The following is a 26,687-nucleotide window of genomic DNA, read 5'->3' as shown; positions in this document are numbered from 1 at the left end:
TGGGAGGTTGTTCATCTTCTTTGGGCATCGCGTGCCAGTCTTCCTGGCGAGGCTGGCAGCACTGACAGCCTCTGCCCCCCTCTTCCCAGCCGCTGTTGAGTAGGGCTGGCTTGAGTCTCTGCTCCACCCTGGGGAGGAGGGTGTCCCCCTCCTCAATGGCGTCCAGCATTCGGTCGATCGCCGACTCCCGAAATCTGGAAGCTGGTCTGTGAGCAGCAACTTCTTGGCTGGAATGACTGGCTGTGGCGAGTGGAGCTTACAATCTGGTGTTGCTAGGCGATACATTTCTCACTGGGCAGAATGCTGGGATACCAATGCCAGGTTCTGCTTTTGGAAACTAATTAATTATTCACAGATGAGCTCCCCTCCAAATCTTCTGGGGGTTTGGCAGTTGATGTGTCCGCCCGCCACCATGGAGGCTTCGAAGGTCCTGGGGCCACATTTAAAGACTGGTCCAGCACGCTCACATCACTCCAGAAAGACAGCCACGTTTCCGGATTCTCCGGCCTCCCAACCGCCTGTTTCTCGACAACGGGAGGCGGCGCACCGTTCGCTGGATTCTCTGTTCCTGCCATTGGGAATTCCCATCGAAGCCAGCCCGAGTCACCGGGAAACCCACAGACGGGGGGTGCGCTTCTGGCAGGACCAGTGTACACCCCCCCCACCCACCCTCCCCCCCAGCCAGTGAACGGCCGGAGAGATACCACCCAGATTTTCAGGCAATTAGTACGCACAAATCTGGGGGGGGGGGAGTGAGCGGCTTGCTCCGACACTCTGGCAGGGCGGAGCAGGGCCGGATAGAGCCAGCAAGACCAGCTCCACAGAGGTCGGGGTGTCATTTATTCAGGGCGCCCCAATCTGCATTTAAAATAAGTTCCCCCAAATCCCCATTTACGTGGGGACCTATCCAGGCAAGCATCAGGACAATGCCCCCCCCACCACCATGGCAGTATCGGGGGGACACTCCCCCCCTCCTCCCCCAGCCCACCACCACACAAGTAATGGGGGGCACTCTCCTCCCTACTATAGAACATAGAACATAGAACATTACAGCGCAGTACAGGCCCTTCGGCCCTCGATGTTGCGCCGACCTGTGAAACCACTCTAAAGCGCATCTACACTATTCCCTTATCGTCCATATGTCTATCCAATGACCATTTGAATGTCCTTAGTGTTGGCGAGTCCACTACTGTTGCAGGCAGGGCATTCCACGCCCTTACTACTCTCTGAGTAAAGAACCTACCTCTGACATCTTATATCTATCTCCCCTCAATTTAAAGGTATGTCCCCTCATGCTAGATATCACCATCCAAGGAAAAATGCTCTCACTGTCCACTCTATCCAATCCTCTGATCATCTTGTATTCCTCAATTAAGTCACCTCTTAACCTTCTTCTCTCTAACGAAAACAGCCTCAAGTCCCTCAGCCTTTCCTCATAAGATCTTCCCTCCATACCAGGCAACATTCTGGTAAATCTCCTCTGCACCCTTTCCAATGCTTCCACATCCTTCCTATAATGCGGCGACCAGAATTGCACGCAATACTCCAAATGTGGCCGCACCAGAGTGTTGTATAGCTGCAACGTGACCTCATCACTCCTAAACTCAATGCCTCTACCAATAAAAGCTAACACACCGTACGCCTTCTTAACAACCCTCTCAACCTGGGTGGCAACTTTCAGGGATCTATGTACATGGACACCGAGATCTCTCTGCTCATCCACACTGCCAAGAATCTTACCATTAGCCCAGTACTCTGTCTTCCTGTTATTCCTTCCAAAATGAATCACCTCACACTTTTCTGCATTAAACTCCATTTGCCACCTCTCAGCCCAGCGCTGCAGCTTATCTATGTCCCTCTGAAACTTGTAACATCCTTCCGCACTGTCCACAACTCCACCGACTTTAGTGTCATCTGCAAATTCACTCACCCATCCTTCTACGCCCTCCTCCAGGTCATTTATAAAAGTGACAAACAGCAGTGGCCCCAAACAGATCCTTGTGGTACACCACTAGTAACTGGACTCCAGTCTGAACATTTCCCATCAACCACCACCCTTTGTCTTCTTCCAGCTAGCTAATTTCTGATCTAAACTGCTAAATCACCCTGAACCCCATGCTTCCATATTTTCTGCAGTAGCCTACCGTGGGGAACCTTATCAAACGCTTTACTGAAATCCATATACACCACATCAACTGCTTTACCCTCATTCACTTGTTTGGTCACCTTCTCAAAGAACTCTATAAGGTTTGTGAGGCACGACCTACCCTTCACAAAACCGTGTTGACTATCTCTAATCAATTATTCCTTTCCAAATGATTATACATCCTATCTCTTATAAACCTGTCCAAGATTTTGCCCACAACAGAGGTAAGGCTCACTGGCCTATAGTTACCAGGGTTATCTCTACTCCCCTTCTTGAACAAGGGAACAACATTTGCTATCCTCCAGTCTTCTGGCACTATTCCTGTAGACAAAGATGACTTAAAGATCAAGGCCAAAGGCTCAGTAATCTCCTCCCTAGCTTCCCAGAGAATCCTAGGATGAATCCCATCCGGCCCAGGTGACTTATCTATTTTCACACTTTCCAGAATTGCTAACTCCTCCTCCTTATGAACCTCAAGCCCTTCTAGTCTAGTAGCCTGAATCTCAGTATTCTCCTCAACATCATTGTCTTTTTCCTGTGTGAATACTGACGAAAAATATTCATTTAGCACCTCTCCTATCTCCTCGGACTCCACGCACAACTTCCCACTACTGTCCTTGACTGGCCCTACTCTTACCCTAGTCATTCTTTTATTCCTGACATATCTATAGAAAGCTTTAGGGTTATCCTTGATCCTACCTGCCAAAGATGTCTCATGTCCCCTCATGGCTCTTCTTAGCTCTCTCTCACCATCGCAGCATTATGAACACTCCCACCTTTGCAGCCTGGCCCCCTCCCCCAGACCCTCAGGTATCGGGGATCTCCCCTCCCTCCACCGCACCCCCCCCCCCACATCCCCGGAGGCATAAGGGATCTCCCTCTCCCCCCCTGCCCCAACCACACATAAGAGGAACCCCCCCCCTTAATGGAGGAGACTTACCCCCGTGCCAGAGCCCCCTTGGCAGTGTCCCTTTCATGAGCTCCCAAGGAAAGCTTCAGAGAGAGTGAGTGCAAGCACATATCACTAACAGAAGAAATAAATAAAGCAAAAATCCATGTCCATATCGCCATCTCTAGTTCCCCACCATCAATGATTATCCTTCTCCATTTCTGTACAATCTATGAGTTTTTAGACCTATTGATTGATTTGAACTCTCATAACGATCAGTTGAGTACATTAATGGCTCGAAGTGTCTTCGACAATGATTATGTGAGTGGTGATTTTCTGCAATGTGCTGTTTTAAACAATGAAGCAACTGTTGATTTTCCAGTCTGCATGTTCATGATTTAAAGCTTTAAATTGGAATTCACACTAGTTGCTTTGCGTCCAAAAGTGATGGAGCTTCCTTTCTCACAGGTAAACTGACCCAGAAAGCGATCGAATTTTCTTAATCTTGCTCTAAAGGCAGACAGCCGACCTTCTCCCTCTTGGGGAGAGTTTAAACTAATGTGGCAGGGGGATGGGAACCGATGCAGGAAGTCGAAAGGTAGTAAAACAGGGACAGAATCAAAAGGCAGTAAGGGGGTAAATGTAAGGCAGAGAAGCCACAGTCAAAAATCAAAAAGGGCGACAGTACAAGGTACAGTGACTGAGGGGAGCTCAGTGAATAGGACCAGGAATACTAAAAGGAATAAAACGGGAAGTAAAACCATTAATGGTAAGCGACGCGGCAGGTTGCTACATGAAGATATCGGTTCAACGACAAGGAAAATTAGGAGAAAGGTTAAGAGGAAATATAACTTAGGAGAGGTTACTGATCGAGGGGTTAAGATTCAGAACAGAGGTAAAAAAGCCAACATAAGTGTACTTTACCTGAATGCTCGTAGTATTCGGAATAAGGTAAATGAGTTGATGGCGCAAGTCATCGTGAATGACTATGATTTAGTGGCCATTACTGAAACATGGTTAAAGGATGGTCACGACTGGGAGTTAAATATCCGAGGGTATCAAACTTTTCAGAAGGACAGAGTGGATGGTAAGGGAGGTGGTGTAGTTCTGTTATTTAAGGATGACATCCGGGCAACATTAAGGGATGACATCGATGCTATGGAGGATAAGGTTGAATCCATTTGGGTGGAAATCAGGAATAGTAAGGCGAAAAAGTCACTGATAGAAGTAATCTATAGGCCACCAAATAGTAACATTATGGTGGGGCAGGCAATAAACAAAGAAATAACAGATGCATGTAGAAATGGTACAGCAGTTATCATGGGGGATTTTAATCTACATGTTGATCGGTGGTTTAACCAGGTCTGTCAAGGCAGCCTTGAGGAGGAGTTTATAGAATGTATCCGCGATAGTTTCCTTGAACAGTATGTAATGGAACCTACGAGGGAACAAGCGGTCCTAGATCTGGTCCTGTGTAATGAAACAGGATTGATTCAGGATCTCATAGTTAGGGATCCTCTCGGAAGGAGCGATCACAATATGGTGGAATTTAAAATACAGATGGAGGGTGAGAAGGTAAAATCAAGCACTAGTGTTTTGTGCTTAAACAAAGGAGATTACAATGGGATGAGAGAAGAACTAGCTAAGGTAGACTGGGAGCAAAGACTTTATGGTGAAACAGTTGAGGAACAGTGGAGAACCTTCCACTGGAGATTTTTCACAGTGCCCAGCAAAGGTTTATACCAACAAAAAGGAAGGACGGTAAAAAGAGGGAAAATCGACCGTGGATATCTAAGGAAATAAGGGGGAGTATCAAATTGAAGGAAAAAACATACAAAGTAGCAAAGATCAGTGGGAGACTAGAGGACTGGGAAATCTTTAGGGGGCAACAGAAAGCTACTAAAAAAGCTATAAAGAAGAGTAAGATAGATTATGAGAGTAAACTTGCTCAGAATATAAAAGCAGATAGTAAAAGTTTCTACAAATACATAAAACAAAAAAGAGTGGCTAAGGTAAATATTGGTCCTTTAGAGGATGAGAAGGGAGATTTAATAATGGGAGATGAGGAAATGGCTGAGGAACTGAACAGGTTTTTTGGGTCGGTCTTCACAGTGGAAGACACAAATAACATGCCAGTGACTGATGGAAATGAGGCTATGACAGGTGAGGACCTTGAGAGGATTGATATCACCAAGGAGGTAGTGATGGGCAAGCTAATGGGGCTAAAGGTAGACAAGTCTCCTGGCCCTGATGGAATGCATCACAGAGTGCTAAAAGAGATGGCTAGGGAAATTGCAAATGCACTAGTGATAATTTACCAAAATTCACGAGACTCTGGGGTGGTCCCGGCGGATTGGAAATTAGCAAACGTGACACCACTGTTTAAAAAAGGAGGTAGGCAGAAAGCGGGTAATTATAGGCCAGTGAGCTTAACTTCGGTAGTAGGGAAGATGCTGGAATCTATCATCAAGGAAGAAATAGCGAGGCATCTGGATGGAAATTGTCCCATTGGACAGACGCAGCATGGGTTCATAAAGGGCAGGTCGTGCCTAACTAATTTAGTGGAATTTTTTGAGGACATTACCAGTGCGGTAGATAACGGGGAGCCAATGGATGTGGTATATCTGGATTTCCGGAAAGCCTTTGACAAGGTGCCACACAAAAGGTTGTTGCATAAGATAAAGATGCATGGCATTAAGGGGAAAGTAGTAGCATGGATAGAGGATTGGTTAATTAATAGAAAGCAAAGAGTGGGGATTAATGGGTGTTTCTCTGGTTGGCAATCAGTAGCTAGTGGTGTCCCTCAGGGATCAGTGTTGGGCCCACAACTGTTCACAATTTACATAGATGATTTGGAGTTGGGGACCAAGGGCAATGTGTCCAAGTTTGCAGACGACACTAAGATAAATGGTAAAGCAAAATGTGCAGAGGATACTGGAAGTCTGCAGAGGGATTTGGATAGGCTAAGTGAATGGGCTAGGGTCTGGCAGATGGAATACAATGTTGACAAATGTGAGGTTATCCATTTTGGTAGGTATAACAGCAAAAGGGATTATTATTTAAATGATAAAATATTAAAACATGCTGCTGTGAAGAGAGACCTGGGTGTGCTGGTGCATGAGTCGCAGAAAGTTGGTTTTCAGGTGCAATAGGTGATTAAGAAGGCAAATGGAATTTTGTCCTTCATTGCTAGAGGGATGGAGTTTAAGACTAGGGAGGTTCTGCTGCAATTGTATAAGGTGTTAGTGAGGCCACACCTGGAGTATTGTGTTCAGTTTTGGTCTCCTTACTTGAGAAAGGACGTACTGGCACTGGAGGGTGTGCAGAGGAGATTCACTAGGTTAATCCCAGAGCTGAAGGGGTTGGATTACGAGGAGAGGTTGAGTAGACTGGGACTGTACTCGTTGGAATTTAGAAGGATGAGGGGGGATCTTATAGAAACATATAAGATTATGAAGGGAATAGATAGGATAGATGCGGGCAGGTTGTTTCCACTGGCGGGTGAAAGCAGAACTAGGGGGCATAGCCTCAAAATAAGGGGAAGTAGATTTAGGACTGAGTTTAGGAGGAACTTCTTCACCCAAAGGGTTGTGAATCTATGGAATTCCTTGCCCAGTGACGCAGTAGAGGCTCCTTCATTAAATGTTTTTAAGATAAAGATAGATAGTTTTTTGAAGAATAAAGGGATTAAGGGGTATATTGTTCGGGCCGGAAAGTGGAGCTGAGTCCACAAAAGATCAGCCATGATCTCATTGAATGGTGGAGCAGGCTCAAGGGGCCAGATGGCCTACTCCTGCTCCTAGTTCTTATGTTCTTATGTTCTTCTCTCTGTCTCCGAGTTGATTTCTTTCTCATGTTGCAATTTGGTTTGTGATTTCCTGCTTTTGATCTCAATGAGTATGTTATTTGTGAGTATTTGACCAGTCTCTTATCATTGACTTGTACTCATTTATTTTTGGACAATAAAATCTGGTGGAAATGTGCCACTATTGGAACCTTATGAATGTGAAATAATGTTTGGCTGTCTGTGTGTGGGAATGATTTTGTAACTGCGACTTTCTTGCGAGGTTATTGATATTCTTCAAATGTTCCAGCATCTGATGTGTCAAATGCTGCTGGTTAGAGAAATAAATTACATTATTTAGCCACGTTTATTGTCTGCAGAATGTCCCAAAGTGTTTCACAATCAGCAAGTTAGTGTTGAAGTGTAGTTAGCTATGTCGACAAATGCAGCAGCCCATTCACAGACCAGTTAATGGCTATTTGGTCAGTTATTGGTTGAAGGATGCATTTTGTTTCGCCCAGGACACCTGGAGAACTCTCTCCACTTTGAGTAGTACCATTGAATCCTTTACATCACCTGAGCATGGGATGATGCTTTGATGTTGCACCCTAAAGGTGGTACCTCTGACAGTGCAGCATTCCCTCAGTACTGCACTGAAGTGTCAGTGCCAAATCTGTCAAGTTTCGTTGATGTCTTCAGGAGTCAGCGCTGTTTCCCAGCATCAACATAAACTGTGCCGACGACAGCAGAGGGTACAACTTCTTCGTGCGACCCCAAGATTTACTTGAATGACAAAAGCTCTTTGGCACATTTAATTTTACCCTTCAGAAATATGTACACGATCATTTTCGCATTACAGATTCTGGCTTTCTCTAAAAGGATTGCATTTGTACATCAGGCAGATTTCTTCAGAAATTGGTCAAAGCTATTTGACAGCTTCAGTGTGAAGAGAAGAAGGTATTCGGCATGCCTGCCTTCATCGACCTGGGCATCGAGTATAAAAATTGGCAAGTAATGCTGCAAGTGTATAGAACCTTAGTTAGGCCGCACTTGGAATATAGTGTTCCATTCTGGTCGCCACACTACCAGAAGGATGTGGAGGCTTTAGAGAGGGTGCAGAAAGATTTACCAAGATGTTGCCTGGTATGGAGGACATTAGCTATGAGGAGCGGTTGGATAAACTCGGTTTGTTCTCACTGGAACGAAGGAGGTTGAGGGGAGACCTGATAGAGGTCTACAAAATGATGAGGGGCATAGACAGAGTGGATAGTCAGAAGCTTTTTCCCAGGATGGAAGTCAATTACTAGGGGGCATAGGTTTAAGGACCATGGGGCAAATTTTAGAGGAGATGTGCGAGGGAAGTTTTTGACACAGAGGGTAGTGGGTGCCTGGAACTCATTGCCGGAAGAGGTGGTGGAAGCAGGGACGATAGTGACATTTAAGGGGCATCTTGACAAATACATGAATAGGATGGGAATAGAGGGATACAGACCCAGGAAAAGATTTGAGGTTAGACGGGCAGCATGGTCAGCGCAGGCTTGGAGGGCCGAAGGGCCTGTTCCTGTACTGTACTTTTCTTTGTTCTTTATTCTTTGTTTAATGCTGCCCTCACTTGCCATTAACAACCCTGAATCCATGATCAATTACCCTGGTCTATTTAAAGGTACTATTAATTCTCCTCACCTCAACCTCTCTCTCTTCCTTTAAGATCTCCTTAAAACCTATGGTAGAGTAATTGGTTATCGGCTAAGTTAATGGGACTCTCCATTTTCGGTGATCACTCGCTAATGAGTGCGATTGATCACCGATGAAACTCTGTGGTACTGGCCATGGGTTCTGTGGGTCCCTGTGTGGCTGATGAGCCCCATTCTGGAGCTGCATCTTCCACTGCATACTGAGCAGGTGTTTCCGGGAGGTGGGATCGATCCTTGGATTCCAGATCGCTGGCATTCCTTTCTCAGGCTCCTTTTCTATGATGATATTAAGGAAGTAACTGTGACATCAGAGGTTAGATGACTGAGAGTCTCGAGGAGAGCCCGACACAGAGCAGGGTGTATCCTGAATGTGCTCACTACGATTCCATGTAAATCGTGTAGATACATAGGGCGCGATCGAACGGCGTTGTTGCGTCGGACTCGGTGACGTGAGAGGCCTCTATTGGGATCAGGGGCGGGATTCTCCGGGAATAGGCGGGGTGGGCAGAAACAGCGCAGTGGAGTGGCGGGAACCACTCCGGCGTCGGTTTGCGCCCCGCCGGCAGGCGTGGAAGGCCTTTGGCGCCGCGCCAGCCGGGGCCGAATGGACTCCGCCGGCCGGCCCGGGTCCGCGCACATGGAGTCACTTCCGCACCGGGAATGGAGGATGAACACGGCCTCCGGTGCGGAAGGAATAGAGTGCCCCCACGGCACAGGCCCCCCCGCGGATCGGTGGGCCCCGACCGTGGGCCAGGCCACCGTGGGGGCACATCCCGGGGCCAGATCCCCCCGCGACCCCCCAATAACCCGGAGGCCGCCCGCGCCGCCAGGTCTCGCCGGTAAGGGACCAACTCGAATTTACGCCGGCGGGACCAGCTACGGGTGGGCGGGACTTCGGCCCATCATGGGCTGGAGAATTCGGGCGGCCCCTGGGCCCATTGAGTCGCGCCGGACCCCGCCATTCTCCGAGGCGGGCGGCGCGACTCATGCCACGCCGGTTTTTGGGGGGTGGGAGAATTCGGAGGCCGGTGGGGGCGGGATTCACGTCGACCCCTGGTGATTCTCCGACCCGGCGGGGGGTCGGAGAATCCCGCCCCAGGTCACAATTGAGGGCGAGATCCAGATTTACACACTTAAGTGATCCATTAGGCACATTTAAATATGTTGCTGCCCGATTTTCCTGAGACACGGGAATGAACCCCCATGCCTGGGAGATCCATTTTGCTCTGGCCCACACAAAGGTGGACCTGGCGTGGTCTCCCAGGCCATCAGAGCCCCTCCCCGGATGGTCGGGCTCTGGGCAGAGTGGTATCCTGGCACTCCCGCTGTCACCTGGGCACCTTGGCACTACCAAACTGGCACCTTGGCAGAGCCCCACTGGCACCCTAGCAGCACCACTATTGCACTGCCAGGGTGCCAGGCTGGCAGTGCTGAGGTGCCTGGGTGCCAGGTCACCCATGCCGAGGATTGGGCTTGTGGGGGGGTGACCTGCCCTTAGGAGGTGGGGTGAGGGGAGGGTTGAGGCCCACCGAAGAGTTAAGTTGGGAGGAGGGGGAGGGGGGGGGGGGGGTGTCCGGAGGCCATGATGGTAAGTCCGAGGGGGGTTCGAGAGTATGAGCAGGCATCGAGAAAAGGCATCCCAATCTCTTTGTACATTTGATTGAGGGCAAGAGAAAGACCATGTCCCGTTTGATCGCGGGGTCATTCCTGGTGCTGCAGTCGCCAAGAAACACCCTACTAAACCCGCCTGAAAACAGGACTCTGTGTTTTGGATGTTAAATAGTTTTAGCAAGACAATACCGCCTGTCTCAAGTCACTTGTTGCATCGGTAAAATCTTACTGAAGCACCTCCTCTGATCAGCTACCCTGAGTACAGAAAATATTTTCCATAAGGTTCTGGTCGAAGCTTTTGTTTGATAAAGGTGCTATATGAATGCAAGTTGTTGCTGTTTGCTTTATTGCATTGAGTAGTTTATGCACATGCATCGGTCTCCAGTAAGATGCACTCTGAGGAACTGTGGCTTGTTAAATTACTCCTCATAGCACTTTGCTCTGACTCCCCCCCAAACCTCTGTCCTGTTCTCCTTGGCTGCAATGGTTCCTATAGGTCGCAATGTTTTACAAGTGCTCCTGATGCTAACCTTGAGCGGGATCATCCAGTAAAGAGATCAGCAAAATTATTTGATTTTTTTCCTGGCTGGCTGTTATGGTCTTTTAATAATAATAATAATAATAATCTTTATCAGTGTCACAAGTAGGCTTACATTAGCACTGCAATGAAGTTACTGTGAAAATCCCCTAGTCGCCACATTCTGGCGCCTGTTCGGGTACACTGAGGGAGAATTCAGAACGTCCAATTCACCTAACAAGCACGTCTTTCGGGACTTGTGGGAGGAAGCCGGAGCACCCGGAGGAAACCCGCGCAGACACGGGGGGAACGTGCAGACTCCGCACAGACAGCGACCCAAGCCGGGAATCGAATCCAGGACCGTGGAGCTGTGAAGCAACAGTGCTAACCACTGTGCTATCATGCCGCCCGGTGTACTGAGGCTGGTAAGGGAGCCAGAAAATCCAGTCACAAACAGAGCTTGCTGTTGTGTTGTTCTGGTGCTTTGGAATTGCCCTGAATTTTGACCTAAAGCAGGTCCCAAAATCCCCGAGCGAAATGGACCATATTTCAGAACTGGTTATGGATAGATGCTGTCAAAATATGTTTCTGCTATTTCTGTTCATTGTTCTGATCTCTGGCTTTGTAGAGAGGTTAAGTGAGGAGAGACTTGACTGTGGTTTCCATCAAACATGCTCCTGAGGTAATCGCTGGGCTGGGAGCGCTGAAACCTGGCCTTACTTAACAACGTTGTGTGTTTGGCAATTATATTTCCCTCATTCCTGTCAGCTGGAAACTTCTCCTCCATCCACCGCTGTGCATCCCCAGCAGGGTGGACCACTGGAAGCTACTTCCTGAGGAAACCTGGTGGGAAGACTGGGATTTGAGCTCAGGTCATTCAATGGTGGCACAGTTGTGCAATTTGACCTCTATTCACACGCAACACAGAAACCCTGAGCATTGGACTGTTCCTTTCATAAATTATTTCCCGTGGGACTATATTCGTATAATTATTGTTCATATTATTCAATTATCGGACACTGCTGCTGATATACTGCAATGGCTAACTGCTTATTCAATACTTGTAACAATCATTTATGACGGAGCACCAGGGTGATTATCTGCAGCTCTTTGTTCCAAACTGACAGGTTACATATAACAGCAATCTCTTCTATTTGATTCTGCAGCTATCTGTCTCTATGGGGGTCAGAAGCTTGCTGAAGGGCAGCGAGCATTGAAAGCCAACTGCCGTGAGTGCAGAGTAAGTATGGACTTGTTATTTATTTTTGTAGCCAGCTTCCCGCAGTCCGCCTTCATCCAATTATGTCCCAAATTAAATCAGATCCATTAAAAAGTGGGGGACCGTTGGAAAATGTACACACTCACAACGCAGAACGGGGCGAGACTGCGAGCAGATGCTGCTCGGCCGCAGTCAGATCCAGCCAAGCAGACTCAACTTGGCCATTTCAAAATTGCTTTCATCGGACAGCCATTGCTTTCAAATCCACCCATGATAATATTCCACACCCCGGCCGACTAAAACAAAAATACAAATGCTCGCACGTGAAACAAAGTGGCCCGTTTAGCCTGCTGCTTTCTGGAAATTTGACAAACTGCAGTCTGGCATTGCCGAGTAAATCAGCAGAATCATTGCTGAGACACTTGGAGAGAACAGGATGTACAAGCAGCAGCATTTGCCTTGATAGTCACAACATTTTAAGCCTGGTCACTCTCAGAGAACGGGGCACTAATTCTGTGGTGACTCTGAAAGTTGGACCAAGTTTGTTTGGTGTATTACAAACAGAATTCCCCCTCATGCACTTCGCTAGGAGGAATCAAAGGGCAGATTGTTATCTAAATGGAGAAAGATTGCAGGTGAGTCAAATGCAGCGGGATCTATGAACCGCAGAACGCTAGCAGGTAGTTAAGAAGGCAACTAGCATTTCGGCCTTTATTGCAAAGGGGTTGGAGTTTGAAAATAGGGAGGTTTTGTTGCAATGGTACAGGGTGTTGGTGAGACCTCACCCTGGAATACTGTGCACGGTTTCGGTCCCCTTACCTCACAAAGGAAGGATTAACATTGGAGGCCGTCCAAATGAGATTCAGCAGGCGAATTCCTGGGATGAGCGCGTTGTCCTGTCAAGAGAGACTAAATAGTCTGGGTCTGTCTGCTTAAGAGTTTAGAAGAGTGAGAGGTGACCTTATGCGGTTGACTCTTAACTCGCCCCCCCCCCCCCCCCCCCCCCCCCACTAAAATGGCATAGCAAGTCACTCAGTTGAAGGGCAATTAGAGATGGACAACAAATGCTGGTCCAGCTAGCGACACCCACATCCTGAGAGCGAATTTTAAAAAAAGATCCTGACGGGGCTTGACAGGGTAGATGGTGAGATATTTTCACTAATGGGAGAGTCTCGAACAAGGGGACATAGCTACAAGGTAAAGGGCAGATCATTTAAAACTGAGATGCGTAGAAATCTCTTCTCGCAGAGGGTGGCGAATCTCTGGAACTCTCTGTCCGGAGGGTGGTGGAGACCAGATCATTAGAAGCATTTAAAGTGAAGGTGGATAAATATTTGATGGATCGAGGAATAGAGGGCTATGGGGAAATGGCACAGAAACGGAGTTGAGGCGGCATAAATCAGCCATGATTGTAATGAATGGCGGGGAGGGCGTGAAGGGACTGGTGGCCCATCCTGCTTCTATTTCCTGCGTTCTTGTGTGTTCTCATGATCAGAACTCAATTGCAAAAACCAAACAACCTGTCAGCTCTAAAGAGGCGTCAACAAGGGATGATATCTGCCAATGGATACCTGGTTTTGTCCCTGGTTCAATTCAAAAGCCTATCACCTGCAGAATGCCCCCAATTACCTTCCCTGCTTTACTTCCAATTACTGTTTTGGTTCTTAGCCATTGCCTTTCTTGCCCTATTGCAAAAATGGATTTAACTCGGCACATCACGCCTTGCCGTGTACAGTACCCAGTACAACATGTCTCAGCTGTACATGGTGCATTATTCAGGATTGTGAATGCTGAGGAGACCATTGAATCGCTACAGGCAGCAAGAGGCCATTCAGCCCATCACATCTGCACCGAACTTCTAACAGTTCCCCGTAACCCCACCTAACCTTTTGGATATTAAGGGGCAATTTTTTAATTAAAAAAAATAAATTTAGAGTATCCAATTCATTTTCTTTTCCAATTCAGGGGCAGTTTAGCGTGGCCAATCCACCTAACTCTGCACATCTTTGGGTTCTGGGAGGGAGACCCACGCAGACACGGGGAGAATGTGCAAACTGCGCATGGACAATGATCCTGGTCCTCGGCGCCATGAGATAGCAGTGCTGTCTCGCCATCGTGCAGCTCTTACTAAGGGGCAAATTTATCACGGCCAATCCGCCTACCCTGCACATCTTTGGACTGTGGGAGGAAACCGAAGCACCCGGAGGAAACGTACGCAGACACGGGGAGAGTGTGCAGACTCCGTACAGTCACCCAAGGCTGGAATTGAACCCAGGACCATGGTGCTATGAAGCAGCAGTGCTAACCACTGTGCCAACGTACTGCTCACTGTCTTTTCTTTTGATGCTGAGCAAAGTTAGCACTGGGTAAGCAGGTTAATGGTTTCCATTTCCATTGTATACTAGTTCTTAGTATTTAGCTATGCACTGTTTTGTCCACCTTCTATTGAATTCTGACATTATTGATATTTAAATGGAAAATAGAAGTAGGAGGAGGCCATTCAGTCCTTCAAGCTGCTCTACCATTCTCAGACATCGGAAGCACCAGGTGTCAATACCTGGAAAGAGAAAACAAGTCAGCTGTGTTTAAACCCCCTCAGATCTTTGAGCTGCAAGTGTTTCGTTCACTTCTCTTTAATATTGATTTTACTAGGCTGTGATTGACGTCTTCTATACACACACACACAGCTGTCAGCATTGTCATCTTCCTTCACGGTTGAGTAATTCTGAAGTGCTCTAACTGCATTGTTTATAAGGGCAGCATTGTGGATAGCACAATTGCTTCACAGCTCCAGGGTCCCAGGTTCGATTCCGGCTTGGGTCTGTCGGTGCGGAGTCTGCACATCCTCCCCGTGTGTGCGTGGGTTTCCTCCGGGTGCTCCGGTTTCCTCCCACAGTCCAAAGATGTGCAGGTTAGGTGGATTGGCCATGATAAATAGACCTTAGTGTCCAAAATTGCCCTTAGTGTTGGGTGGAGTTACTGGGTTATGGGGATAGGGTGTGAAGGTGTTGACCTTGGGTAGGGTGCTCTTTCCAAGAGCTGGTGCAGACCCGATGGGCCGAATGGCCTCCTTCTGCACTGTAAATTCTATGATAAACTATGATAAACTTCAAACTTTGATTGACAGCTCCTGGACCATTTCAAACACAGTTAAGTGCTTTCCAATCACCTTCCTTCACGGTTGAATGACTTTGAAGTGGTCAGCTGGACCACATCTGCACTGTCGGGATTCTATTCTACCATTGACAGTGGTGCCACTTCTGGGAGGCTTCCTAACAGGAGTCTCTTTTCTGGGGGCTTCCTGACAGGGAGGTGTCACCTTTCAGGGTGTTCTGTGGGGTGTCTCCTTATTTACGGGGTCTCTCTGGGGGTTGCTTTATTTAGAGGGTCTCTGGGTGGTCCCTTTATTTATGGGGTCTCTTTATTCAGGGATCACTGTTGTGGTGGGGCGGGGTGGGTCGGGTCACCCCCGTACTGGGGGGAGGGAGGATCTAGAAAATGCAGGGGTGGGGGGCTGTGTTGCGAAGTGGGGGTTACGGGTGGGGAGGGGGGGGGGGGGACCAGCTGTCAGACCGCCCACTCAAAATGGCAGCCGGATGCTTGGATTCCTTCGGGAATCCCTCGCTATCCTCGCCATGCATAAATTTGCATGGCAATGAACTCGGGGCATTTAAGCTCTGGCGGGAGAACATAGTCCCTCAAACGGAGAATTTTGTCTGCCCATGATCTTCCTCTCACTAAGCCACATCGACTGCCTGGGTTACATTAAGATTTCCTAATGCCCTGCTATAATCTGAAATTTCAGTATTTTCCCTGTGACTGGTGTGAGGCTCATTGGCCTGTAGATTCCTGCTTTTTGTCTCTCTTCTTTCTTGAATAGAGGAGTTACAATTCCTATTTGCCAATCTGTTGCGACCTTTCCAGAACCTAAGGAAGTTTGGAAAATTAAAATCAATGCATCTCCTCTTTAGTAGCCACTTTGAAGACCCTACGATGTAGTGCATCAGAAGCAGCATTAATGATGTACACAAGAAGCATAGCAAAAGGAGAACAATATCGATTCCCTGCACTTGTTCAGATCAAGACTGATCCTCACCTTTATCCAAGTTATCTGTCCATGGTCCTGAACTCCACAATATCATTGCCTCACAAAAATTCCTCTTGGTTTGGAAATTTTCAAATTTCTCAACCACTTTTTGGAGAAGCTAGTTGCAGATTTCACCCCCCACCCACCTGTCTGTGAAGACATGCTTCCCGATACCACCCCTGAGCCCTAATATAATGGCCCCCTCATTCTGGACAAGGCTTGCGAAGGAAAGAGTCTCTCTATTCACCCTAATAAGTCCTTTAATCATCTTAAAAGCCTTGCTTAAATCCTCTTTTCGTCCTCTACAATAAAGGGAATACATGCCTGTCTGTCATCATATTCTAATCCTTTTAGCCCAGTATCATTCTGGAGAGTTTGTGCCGCACCCGCTCCAAGACCAGTATATCCCCCCCTGAATCGCGGTTCTGAGAACTGAGTGCAGTGCCCAAAATGGAATTTAATGGAGCTTTATATGACCTGAACATAACCTCCGGCCCTTTGCATTCCAGAGATAAAGGTCCATATTCTACGAGCTTTTTAATTTATTTTTGCACCAGCCCACTAGCTTTTAGTAATTTCTTTACTTGGACCCTTAAGTCTCTCTGCTGCTCTCCAATTCTTAAGCTTTTCACCAATTAGAAAATCCTATAACTTATCCTTCTTCGGTTCGAAATAGATGACCTCATCCTTCCCCATATCATCTTTAACAACAGCAACATTTTACCCACTCCCTTAATCTCTCAATGTCCCTCCACAATGTGTGCAAACTTTTGTGTCGTCCACACAATTTGGATTTACAACTCTCGATTCCTTCATTGAAGTCAATTCTAAATGTGGTCAAATGCTAGGGCTTGAGTACAGATTCCTGGAGGAACACCTCATTCTGTCAATATGAGTGCATGATGCCCATTGGAATGACTCTGTCTCCTTCTCTCAATAAATTCCCTGTGCAAGTCAGTAGGTTGCTCCCATGCACTCAATTTTTGTTAGCAGTCTCTTAATAATCGGGTTTCAGAAAAAGAATGGTTTAACTCATAATAGAACATAGAGTGCAGAAGGAGGCCATTCGGCCCATCAAGTCTGCACTGATCCACTTAAGCCCTCACTTCCACCCTATCCCCATAACCCAACAACCGCTCCTAACCTTTTTGGACACTAAGGGCAATTTAGCATGGCCAATCCACCTAACCTGCACATCTTTGGACTGTGGGAGGAAACCGGAGCACCTGGAGGAAACCCACGCAGACACAAGCAGAACGTGCAGACAATGACCCAAGCTGGGAATCGAACCTGGGGCCCTGGAGCTGGGAAGCAACTGTGCTAACCACTCTGCTACCATGCTGCCCACAGTATATAATGCCTGATCACAGATGCACATCCTTAGTTGGGCTCAGATTAATATGGTCCAGTTCAGAATCTGACATTAAGGATTAGGGTTACAACACTTTTCACAACACCTTTTTTTTTAGATTTGTGCAACAGCATAGCCAATAGTAAATAAATGGGCATAATTTAAACCTATTATGGTTTTAAAAAGAGACTTTCCCATTCTGGAAGCATAACATTAATTAAGTTTATGTTGACATTCTAGACACCTTAATCAATCTCACATGCTAGGCTTTCTCATGTTAACAACCCCTCTGAGGCTGGTACAGTGGCACAGCAGTTATACTGCTGCCTCACAGCTCCAGGGACCTGCGCTCAATTCTGGCCTTGGGTGATTATGTGGAATTTTCACTTTCTCCCCGTGTCTGCGTGGGCTTCCGCCGGGTGCTCCAGTTCCCTCCCGCAGTCCAAATGTGAGCAGGTTAGGTGGATTGGCCATGCTAAATTGTCTCCTAGTGTCCAAAGGTGTGCAGGTTAGGTGGGGTGGGGCATAGGAGCGGGCATAGGTGGGGTGTTCTTTCAGAGGGTTAGTGCAGACTTGATGGGCTGAGTGGCCTCTTTCTACACTGTAGGAATTCTATGGCTCTATTCTATGATGCTATAATTCTATTCTAAATGTGAGAGTATCCCAAAACCCAGAAGGGTAACTTGGAACACTGGTTTAGTTCTGAATATTTTCAATTTGGCACAATGTAAGATAAGATATGCAAACCAGGAAGAAACAGTCTAGTCATTTTGTGATCAATTAATAAAGAATATTTATCAACTTACACTGCAACTGTGCACTGAACTAGACTGATGGAAATACACATATAGCATCTCATGAAGTTACCCCATTGATATGTAATTCTTTCCCTTTGATGTTACCCACCCTATGGACCCGGCTTTCAACCTATAAGTGCCGATTCCCTTATCTCTCCACTTTGAACAAAGAACAAAGAAAAGTACAGCACAGGAACAGGCCCTTCGGCCCTCCAAGCCCGTGACGACCATCCTGCCTGACTAAACTACAATCTTCTACACTTCCTGGGTCCGTATCCCTCTATTCCCATCCTATTCATGTATTTGTCAAGATGCCCCTTAAATGTCACTATCGTCCCTGCTTCCACCACCTCCTCTGGTAGCGAGTTCCAGGCACCCACTACCCTCTGTGTAAAAAACTTGCCTCGTACATCTACTCTAAACCTTGCCCCTCGCACCTTAAAGTTATGCCCCCTAGTAATTGACCCCTCTACCCTGGGGAAAAGCCTCTGACTATCCACTCTGTCTCTGCCCCTCATAATTTTGTAGACCTCTATCAGGTCGCCCCTCAACCTCTGTCGTTCCAGTGAGAACAAACCGAGTTTATTCAACCGCTCCTCATAACTAATGCCCCCCATACCAGGCAACATTCTAGTAGATCTCTTCTGCACCCTCTCTAAAGCCTCCATATCCTTCTGGTAGTGTGGCGACCAGAATTGAACACTATACTCCAAGTGTGGCCTAATTAAGATTCTATACAGCTGCAACATGACTTGCCAATTCTTATACTCAATGCCCCGGCCAATGAAGGCAAGCATGCCGTATGCCTTCTTGACTACCTTTTCCACCTGTGTTGCCCCTTTCAGTGACCTGTGGACCTATACACCTAGATCTCTCTGACTTTCAATACTCTTGAGGGTTCTACCATTCATTGTATATTCCCTAACTGCATTAGACCTTCCAAAATGCATTACCTCACATTTGTCCGGATTAAACACCATCTGCCATCTCTCCGCCCAAGTCTCCAAACAATCTAAATCCTGCTGTATCCTCTGACAGTCCTCATTGCTATCCGCAATTCCACCAACCTTTGTGTTGTCTGCAAACTTATTGATCAGACCAGTTACATTTTCCTCCAAATCATTTATATGTACTACAAACAGAAAAGATCCCAGCACTGATCCCTGCAGAACACCACTGGTCACAGCCCTCCAATTAGAAAAGCATCCTTCCATTGCTACTCTCTGCCTTCTATGACCTAGCCAGTTCTGTATCCACCTTGCCAGCTCACCCCTGATCCCGTGTGACTTCGCCTTTTGTACTAGTCCACCATGAGGGACCTTGTCAAAGGCCTTATCGAAGTCCATATAGACAACATCCACTGCCCTACCTGCATCAATCATCTTTGTGACCGCCTCGAAAAACTCTATTAAGTTAGTGAGACACGACCTCCCCTTCACAAAACCATGCTGCCTCTCACTATTACGTCCATTTGCTTCCAAATGGGAGTAGATCCTGCCTCGAAGAATTCTCTCCAGTAATTTCCCTATCACTGACGTAAGGCTCACTGGCCTGTAGTTCCCTGGATTATCCTTGCTACCCTTCTTAAACAGAGGAACAACATTGGCTATTCTCCAGTCCTCCGGAACATCACCTGAAGACAGTGAGGATCCAAAGATTTTTGTCAAGGCCTCAGCAATTTCCTGTCTAGCCTCCTTCAGTATTCAGGGGTAGATCCCATCAGGCCCTGGGGACTTATCTACCTTAATATTTTTCAAGACGCCCAACACCTCGTCTTTGTGGATCTCAATGTGACCCAGGCTATCTACACACCCTTCTCCAGACTCAACATCTACCAATTCCTTCTCTTTGGTGAATACTAATGCAAAGTATTCATTTAGTACCTCGCCCATTTCCTCTGGCTCCACACATAGATTCCCTTGCCTATCCTTCAGTGGGCCAACCCTTTCCCTGGCTACCCTCTTGCTTTTTATGTACATGTAAAAAGCCTTGGGACTTTCCTTAACCCTATTTGCCAATGACGTTTCATGACCCCTTCTAGTCCTCCTGACTCCTTGCTTATGTTCCTTCCTACTTTCCTTATATTCCACACAGACTTCATCTGTTCCCAGCCTTTTAGCCCTGACAAATGCCTCCTTTTTCTTTTTGACGAGGCCTACAATATCTCTCGTTATCCAAGGTTCCCGAAAATTGCCGTATTTATCCTTCTTCCTCACAGGAACATTGCAGTCCTGAATTCCTTTCAACTGCCACTTGAAAGCCTCCCACATGTCAGATGTTGATTTACCCTCAAACATCTGCCCCCAATCTAGGTTCTTCAGTTCCCACCTAATATTGTTATAATTAGCCTTCCCCCAGTTTAGCACATTCACCCTAGCACCACTCTTATCCTTGTCCACCAGCACTTTAAAACTTACTGAATTGTGGTCACTGTTCCCAAAATGCTCCCCTACTGAAACTTCTACCACCTGGCCGGGCTCATTCCCCAATACCAGATCCAGTACCGCCCCTTCCCTAGTTGGACTTTCTACATATTGCTTTAAGAAGCCCTCCTGAATGCTCCTTACAAACTCTGCCCCGTCTCAGCCCCTGGCACTAAGTGTGTCCCAGTCAATATTGGGGAAGTTGAAGTCTCCCATCACCACAACCCTGTTGTTTTTACTCTTTTCCAAAATCTGTCTACCTATCAAAGTCACCTCTTCTACGCCCCATTGTTTTCCTCAAGTCATATAGATAAACACTGGTCTGATCATTCGCATACCCAACACACCCCTTCACACAGCTGCACTGATCAGTTCCTTTTATCCCCTTTATTTTATCCCAATTTCATTTTTAAATCTCAATTTTCCTCAATTCTGAACACTCGCCACCAATCGCTTAATCCAACTCTTAATTTGAGGGGCTTAAGCATAATGATCCTTCCGCAAAAAGGCTTTTTGTCTTGGTGTGTGTGCGAATTGGAGTTCTCCTTCTGGGAAACTGCTTCCATTTCCATGCTGTCTCCATCTCACATCTTGGCCATGAGTAAAGAAAGCCCTTTTGTTGCGTGGCTGGTTATTCTGTAAAATGAAGCAGAATTGTTTCGGTGTGCGCCTTGAGCACCGCAAATGGGTAGAGTATGGTCTTCGATGGTCTGGGCGAATTCCCAACTTTGGTTGGTAACATTCCTATATCATTCATTATTCATTTAAGAAATATACTGTTCAGTTGAGCATTCAGATATAGGCTGTCAATACAGATCCTATCAGGGATCTGGTAGATATGACATCTGAATGGTTCTTTTCTGCCTTTCAATACCTTTTACCTGAGCTGCCACGAGAGTACTTAAAAAGTATCACAGATTGCTACAGTGGCGACAACAATAAAAGACTGCGAGTTGTACAATGCTTCTAAAGCAACAGTGAAAACCGTTAATATCTTCCCTGAACAAAAATCCATCTATCTCAGATTTAAAATGAACAACTGTTCCAGCTTCAACTGCTTCTTGTGGAAGAGCGTCCCGAACCTCTACCATCCTGTGAGTGAAGAAGTTCTCCCTAACATCTCACCTGAATAGTCTAATCCTAATTTCTAAACTATGCCCCCTCGTTTTAGAATCTCCAACTCGTGGAAATAGTTTATCTTTATCTACCCTGTCTTTCCCTGTTAATATCTTGAATACTTTGATCAGATCACCCCTTAATCTTCTAAAATCTCGCAAAAATAGGTCGAATTTGTGTAATCTCGCCTCGTAACGTAACCCCTGCATTCCAGGTATCGCTTTTGTAAACCTACGCTGCACTCTCTCCAAGGCCAAAATATCCTTCCTAAGGTGTGATGCCCAGAACTGTTCACAGTGACCCCAAGTGGGGTCTGACCAGGGTTTTGTATAGCTGCAGCAAAACCCCTGTGTCTTTATATTCCAGCCCCCTAAATATAAAGGCCAACATTCCATTAGCCTTTTTGATTATTTTCTGCACTTGTTCGAGGCTTTTTAAGGATCTATGCACCTAAACCCCCAAGTCTCTTTGGACATCCACTGTACCTAACCTGTTTCCATTTACAAAGTGCTCTGCTCGATCCTTTTTTGGTCCAAAATGGATAACCTCACACTTGTTTACATTGAATTCCATCTTCCACAATTTTTCCCATTTACCTAGTCTGTCAATATCTCCTTGCAATGTTATGCTATCACCGACACTGTCTACTATGCCACCTAACTTTGTATCATCAGCAAATTTGCATATCTGACTTTCTATGCCACCACCCAAGTCATTAATAATTGTGAATAATTGAGGCCCCAACACAGATCTCTGTGGTACACCACTGGTCACCTTCTGCCAATTAGAGTAATTACCTATTATCCCCACTCTCTGTCACCTGCCACTCAACCAATTTGCCAACCATGTCAATAATTTGCCCTCAGCTCCATGAGCATCCACCCACCTTAGTTAACAGTCTCCCATGTGGACTTTATCAAATACCTTCTGGAAGTCCATGTCAATAACATGCATAGGCATTATGCTGTCCACTACCTTGGTCACCTCTTCAAAAAAATTCAATAAAAGGCATGACCTTCCCTTCATGAATCCATGCTGCCTCTCCCTGATCGACCAGAATGTTTTGAGGTGTTCGGTTATCCCATCCCTCATTATAGACTTCAGTAATTTTCCCACCGCTGATGTTAGGCGAACCAGTCTGTAATTTCCTGGTTTCCCCTTTCATCTTTCTTAAATTGGAGTTGCATGTGTAATTTTCCAATCCAGAGGGACTACTCCTGAATCTAGGGGCCTCTGAAGGAGTATAGTTAGGGCATCTACAATGTTCTCCCCCCCCTTCCTTTAACACCCTTGGACGGAAAGTGCGCTTTTCACTTTCAAACGCTGCACTGAATTCAATCATGTTGTGATCACTAGTTGCTAAATGTTCACGCACAGTTCGGGCTACTAATTAAATTTGGCTCACTACTCATAACTGAATCTAATATTGTCTGTCCCCTTATTACATCTAGGACATCTTGTTGCAGGAAACTATCCCAGGCACATTCCAGAAATTCACAACCTTTCTGGCAGATGCTTGTCTGCCTCTCCCAATCCATGTGTCCGTTGAAAACCCCCATTAATACTTTCATAGAATTTGCAGTGCAGAAGGAGGCCATTCAGTCCATCGAGTCTACACTGGCTCTTGGAAAGAGCACCCTACCCAAGCTCACACCTCCACCCTATCCCCGCCCACACCTCCACCCTATCCCCATAACCCAGTAACCCCACCCAACACTAAGAGCAATTTTGGAAACTAATGGCAATTTTAGCATAGCCAATCCACCTAACCTGCACATCTTTGGACTGTGGGAGGAAACCGGAGCACCCGGAGGAAACCCACGCAGACACGGGGAGAACATGTAGACTCCGCACAGACAGTGACCCAAGCCGGGAATCGAACCTGGGACCCTGGAGCTGTGAAGCAATTGTGCTAACCACCATGCTACCGTGCTGCCCGCTCTGCCTTTGTTACACAGTTGCCTAATTCCTGCATTCACACAACCTAACACCTCATAACTGCGACAAGGGATTGAAAACACAGCACTCATTACGGTTTTGGATCCTTTTTTGTTCCACAGTTCCATTCATATGGTCTCCACTGGATGCCTTCCCCTCATTATACCCTCCCTCACCATGGAGGTGATAGCCTTTCTAATCAGTGAGGCTCCTCCACTCCCTCTGCCATCTTTGCTGTCCTTCCTGTAAAATTTATCACCAGATATATTTAGTTCCCAGTACCGACCATCCTGCAGCCATGTCTCCGTAATAGCCACTACATCATAATCCTTAATTTGCATTTGTGCCTGCAGCTCATCTAGTTTATTCCTTACACTCTGTGCATTTGTATATAGAACTCTTAATTTTGCTATACCCCCTAACCTGTCCCTCAGCACTGATGCTGTATTTGCTTGTTTATTATTTTTCTCTTGGTTTAACCAGTAAACTTCTTGCAGTTTTCCACCAGCTGAAGCTTCTGAAGTTAGGTTCCTGACTATTTATTTACTTTTCATCCTCCCAGTTTTTGGAACTGCATTGGCATCCCCTGAGGCCTCCCCACCCCACCCCCCATTTGCTTTTCAAAGTCCTTGTGACCACCCTAATTATCCTTTCCCCTCGGACACAGGTCCCAGATCGGTTCAGGTGGAGACCATCCCAACGGTGCACATCTGCCTGCCCCAATGCCGATGCCAGGGCCCCATGAAATGGGACCCCTCATTCCCATACCTCTCCTTTAGCTATGTTTCCTTCCCTAATTTTCTCATCCCTGTGCCAATTTGCATGTGGCTCGGGTGGTAATCTGGAGATTATAACCCTTGAGGAGCTGTTCTTTAATTTTGTTCCTTGTTCCTGATATTCCCCAAACAGGTCCTCTTTCCTAGTCTTGTCTATGTATTTGTCCCAACGTGGACCACAACAACTGGATCCTCCCCCTCCCTCTCCAATATCCTTTCAAACCACCGCTCCCAATTGACATTTCGCATGGTGCACGTTGAACCTGGCTCAACAGTCATGAATTCGTACCCAGAGAACTTGGAAAAATGAAATGACAATTCCGATAAGCCAAACGGTAATGATCCCCGGAGACAAGAGGGTTCTGTAGAGAGGAACGGAGTCGGGAAAATATGCATGAAGGAGTTTTTCGCAACCTCTCTGTTTTGGGCCAGGGTTTAGAGAGCCCCAAAGTGTATCATGGAGTTCACCTGACCCACAACTTTTAATAGATTGTGGTATGGGGAGCACACGGCCCACTCTACAGGTGTGGTACGGCAGAAATGGAAAAGTATTTTTTAAAGCAAAACAATGTTTATTCTATGAACTCAAGTTAACCTTTCTAAAACAAACAGTGAACATCTTAGCACCCAGCAAATCAAATACACCCCCCAAAGAATACAACACTAAGTAATCTGTATGCTGTCTTTTTAACACCCAGAAGACTTAACAAACCTTTAAACAGAAGCACATCAGGGTTTACATTCAATACTGAAAACATTTATAATTCTGAATTCACCAAATGATTAAGAGATAGTCCTTCATGGCAGAAAGCTCAACCGTACAGCTGCTTTTTCTGACTTCAGCTGCAACACATTCAAAAACGAAATCAAAAAGGCAGAACCACACCCAAGCTTTTCTCAAAGTGAAACTAAAAAGCAGAACCAGAGCTCAGCTCCACCCACACTCTGACATCACTGCAGTAACATGAGCAGCCAAATATTTCTTAAAGTGACATTCTCATGACATCTCCAACCGCCTTATAGCAGTAATTCATCAAAGCAGCCTCCTGGCACTGGTTCAGTTTGCATCTGATTGGTCTCAAAGAGCAATTTGCCTAGCCAGGAGAAGGGGCAAAAGAAAGAAAAACCCTAACATACAGCTGTTTACTGTATATTTTGTATATTATCCTCAGGCATGGAGAGAGGGTGTAGGAATTAAGCTGTAAGTTGAGTTTTGAACAGCTTCACGTGACCAGATTGTATACTTCGCTGAAGCATTAGTACTCCAAACTTGTCCGAGGAATAGAACACTGTCCCATCTTCTGGCACAGTTTTAAGTTTACCCCTCTGTGCATATGGAGGTTTAGAAAATAAGGAAAATGATGTTTAATCAACCTTGAACATAATCTTCCTTATTATTCAAATGGAATTCAATCTCCCTCCTCCATTCAATCTGCCATTATTACCTGAATTGGTCTGTAAGGAATTAACATTCACATAAGACGTCGGAGCAGAAGTAGGCCATTCGGCCCATCGAGTCCACTCCACCATTCAATGAGATCATGGCTGATCTGATAATCCTCAACTCCACTTCCCGCCTTTCCCCTTAATGCTCGATTCCCTTGCTGATTAAAAACCTGTCTATCTCAGCCTTGAACATACTTAGTGACCCAGCCTCTACAGCTCTCTGCGGTAAAGAATTCCACAGATTCACTACCCTCTGAGGGAATAAATTCCTCCTCATCTCTGACTTAACTGGACAACCCCTTACTCTGAGATGATGCCCTCTGGTCCCAGACTCTCCCACAAGAGGAAACACCCTCTCAGCATCTCCCCTGTCAAGCCCCCTGAAAATCCTAATTGTCTCAAGAATGTCAACTCTCACTCTTCTAAACTCCAATGAGTACAGGCCCAACCTATTCAACCTCTCCTCATCAGAAAACCCCTCCATATCCGGGATCAAACTCGCGAACCTTCTCTGGACTACCTCCAATGCCAATTTATCTTTCCTCAGATCAAGGGACTAAAACTGTTCACAACATACCAAGTGTGGTCCAACTAGTGCTTTGTACAGTTTTAAGCAGGACTTCCCTATTTTTGTATTTTGTTCCCTTTGAAATAAAGGCCGACATTCCATTTGCCTTCCCAATTACCGGCTGAACTTGCATGCTCGCTTTTTGTGATTTATGTTCGAGGACCTCCCAAATCCCTCTGTGCTGCAGCTTTCTGCAGTCTATCACCATTTAAATAATATTCAGCTCCTTTGTTATTCCTACCAAACCCAAAGCGCATAACTTCACATTTTACCATGTTATAGAACATAGAACATTACAGCGCAGTACAGGCCCTTCGGCCCTCGA

The 26,687-nt window shown here is 46.3% G+C and overlaps 1 protein-coding gene across 5 annotated transcripts in view; it reads left to right on the top strand.

Annotated features, from left to right (window-relative positions):
* The window catches only part of LOC140384726 (protein kinase C-binding protein NELL1-like), a 1,091,429-nt gene that overhangs the window by 280,251 nt on the left and 784,491 nt on the right, over window positions 1-26,687 (top strand). For all 5 annotated transcript variants that reach the window (XM_072466691.1, XM_072466689.1, XM_072466693.1 and 2 more), the window contains exon 10: window positions 11,808-11,881. In XM_072466691.1, coding sequence (XP_072322792.1) covers window positions 11,808-11,881 — 74 coding nt within the window. The remainder of the gene's footprint in view (window positions 1-11,807; window positions 11,882-26,687) is intronic.

Source organism: Scyliorhinus torazame, chromosome 10 (genome assembly GCF_047496885.1).
Source record: "Scyliorhinus torazame isolate Kashiwa2021f chromosome 10, sScyTor2.1, whole genome shotgun sequence".
Lineage (NCBI taxonomy): Eukaryota > Metazoa > Chordata > Chondrichthyes > Carcharhiniformes > Scyliorhinidae > Scyliorhinus > Scyliorhinus torazame.
The sequence above is the reverse complement of the archived record's forward strand: the minus strand, read 5'-3'. Positions and strand labels throughout refer to the sequence as shown.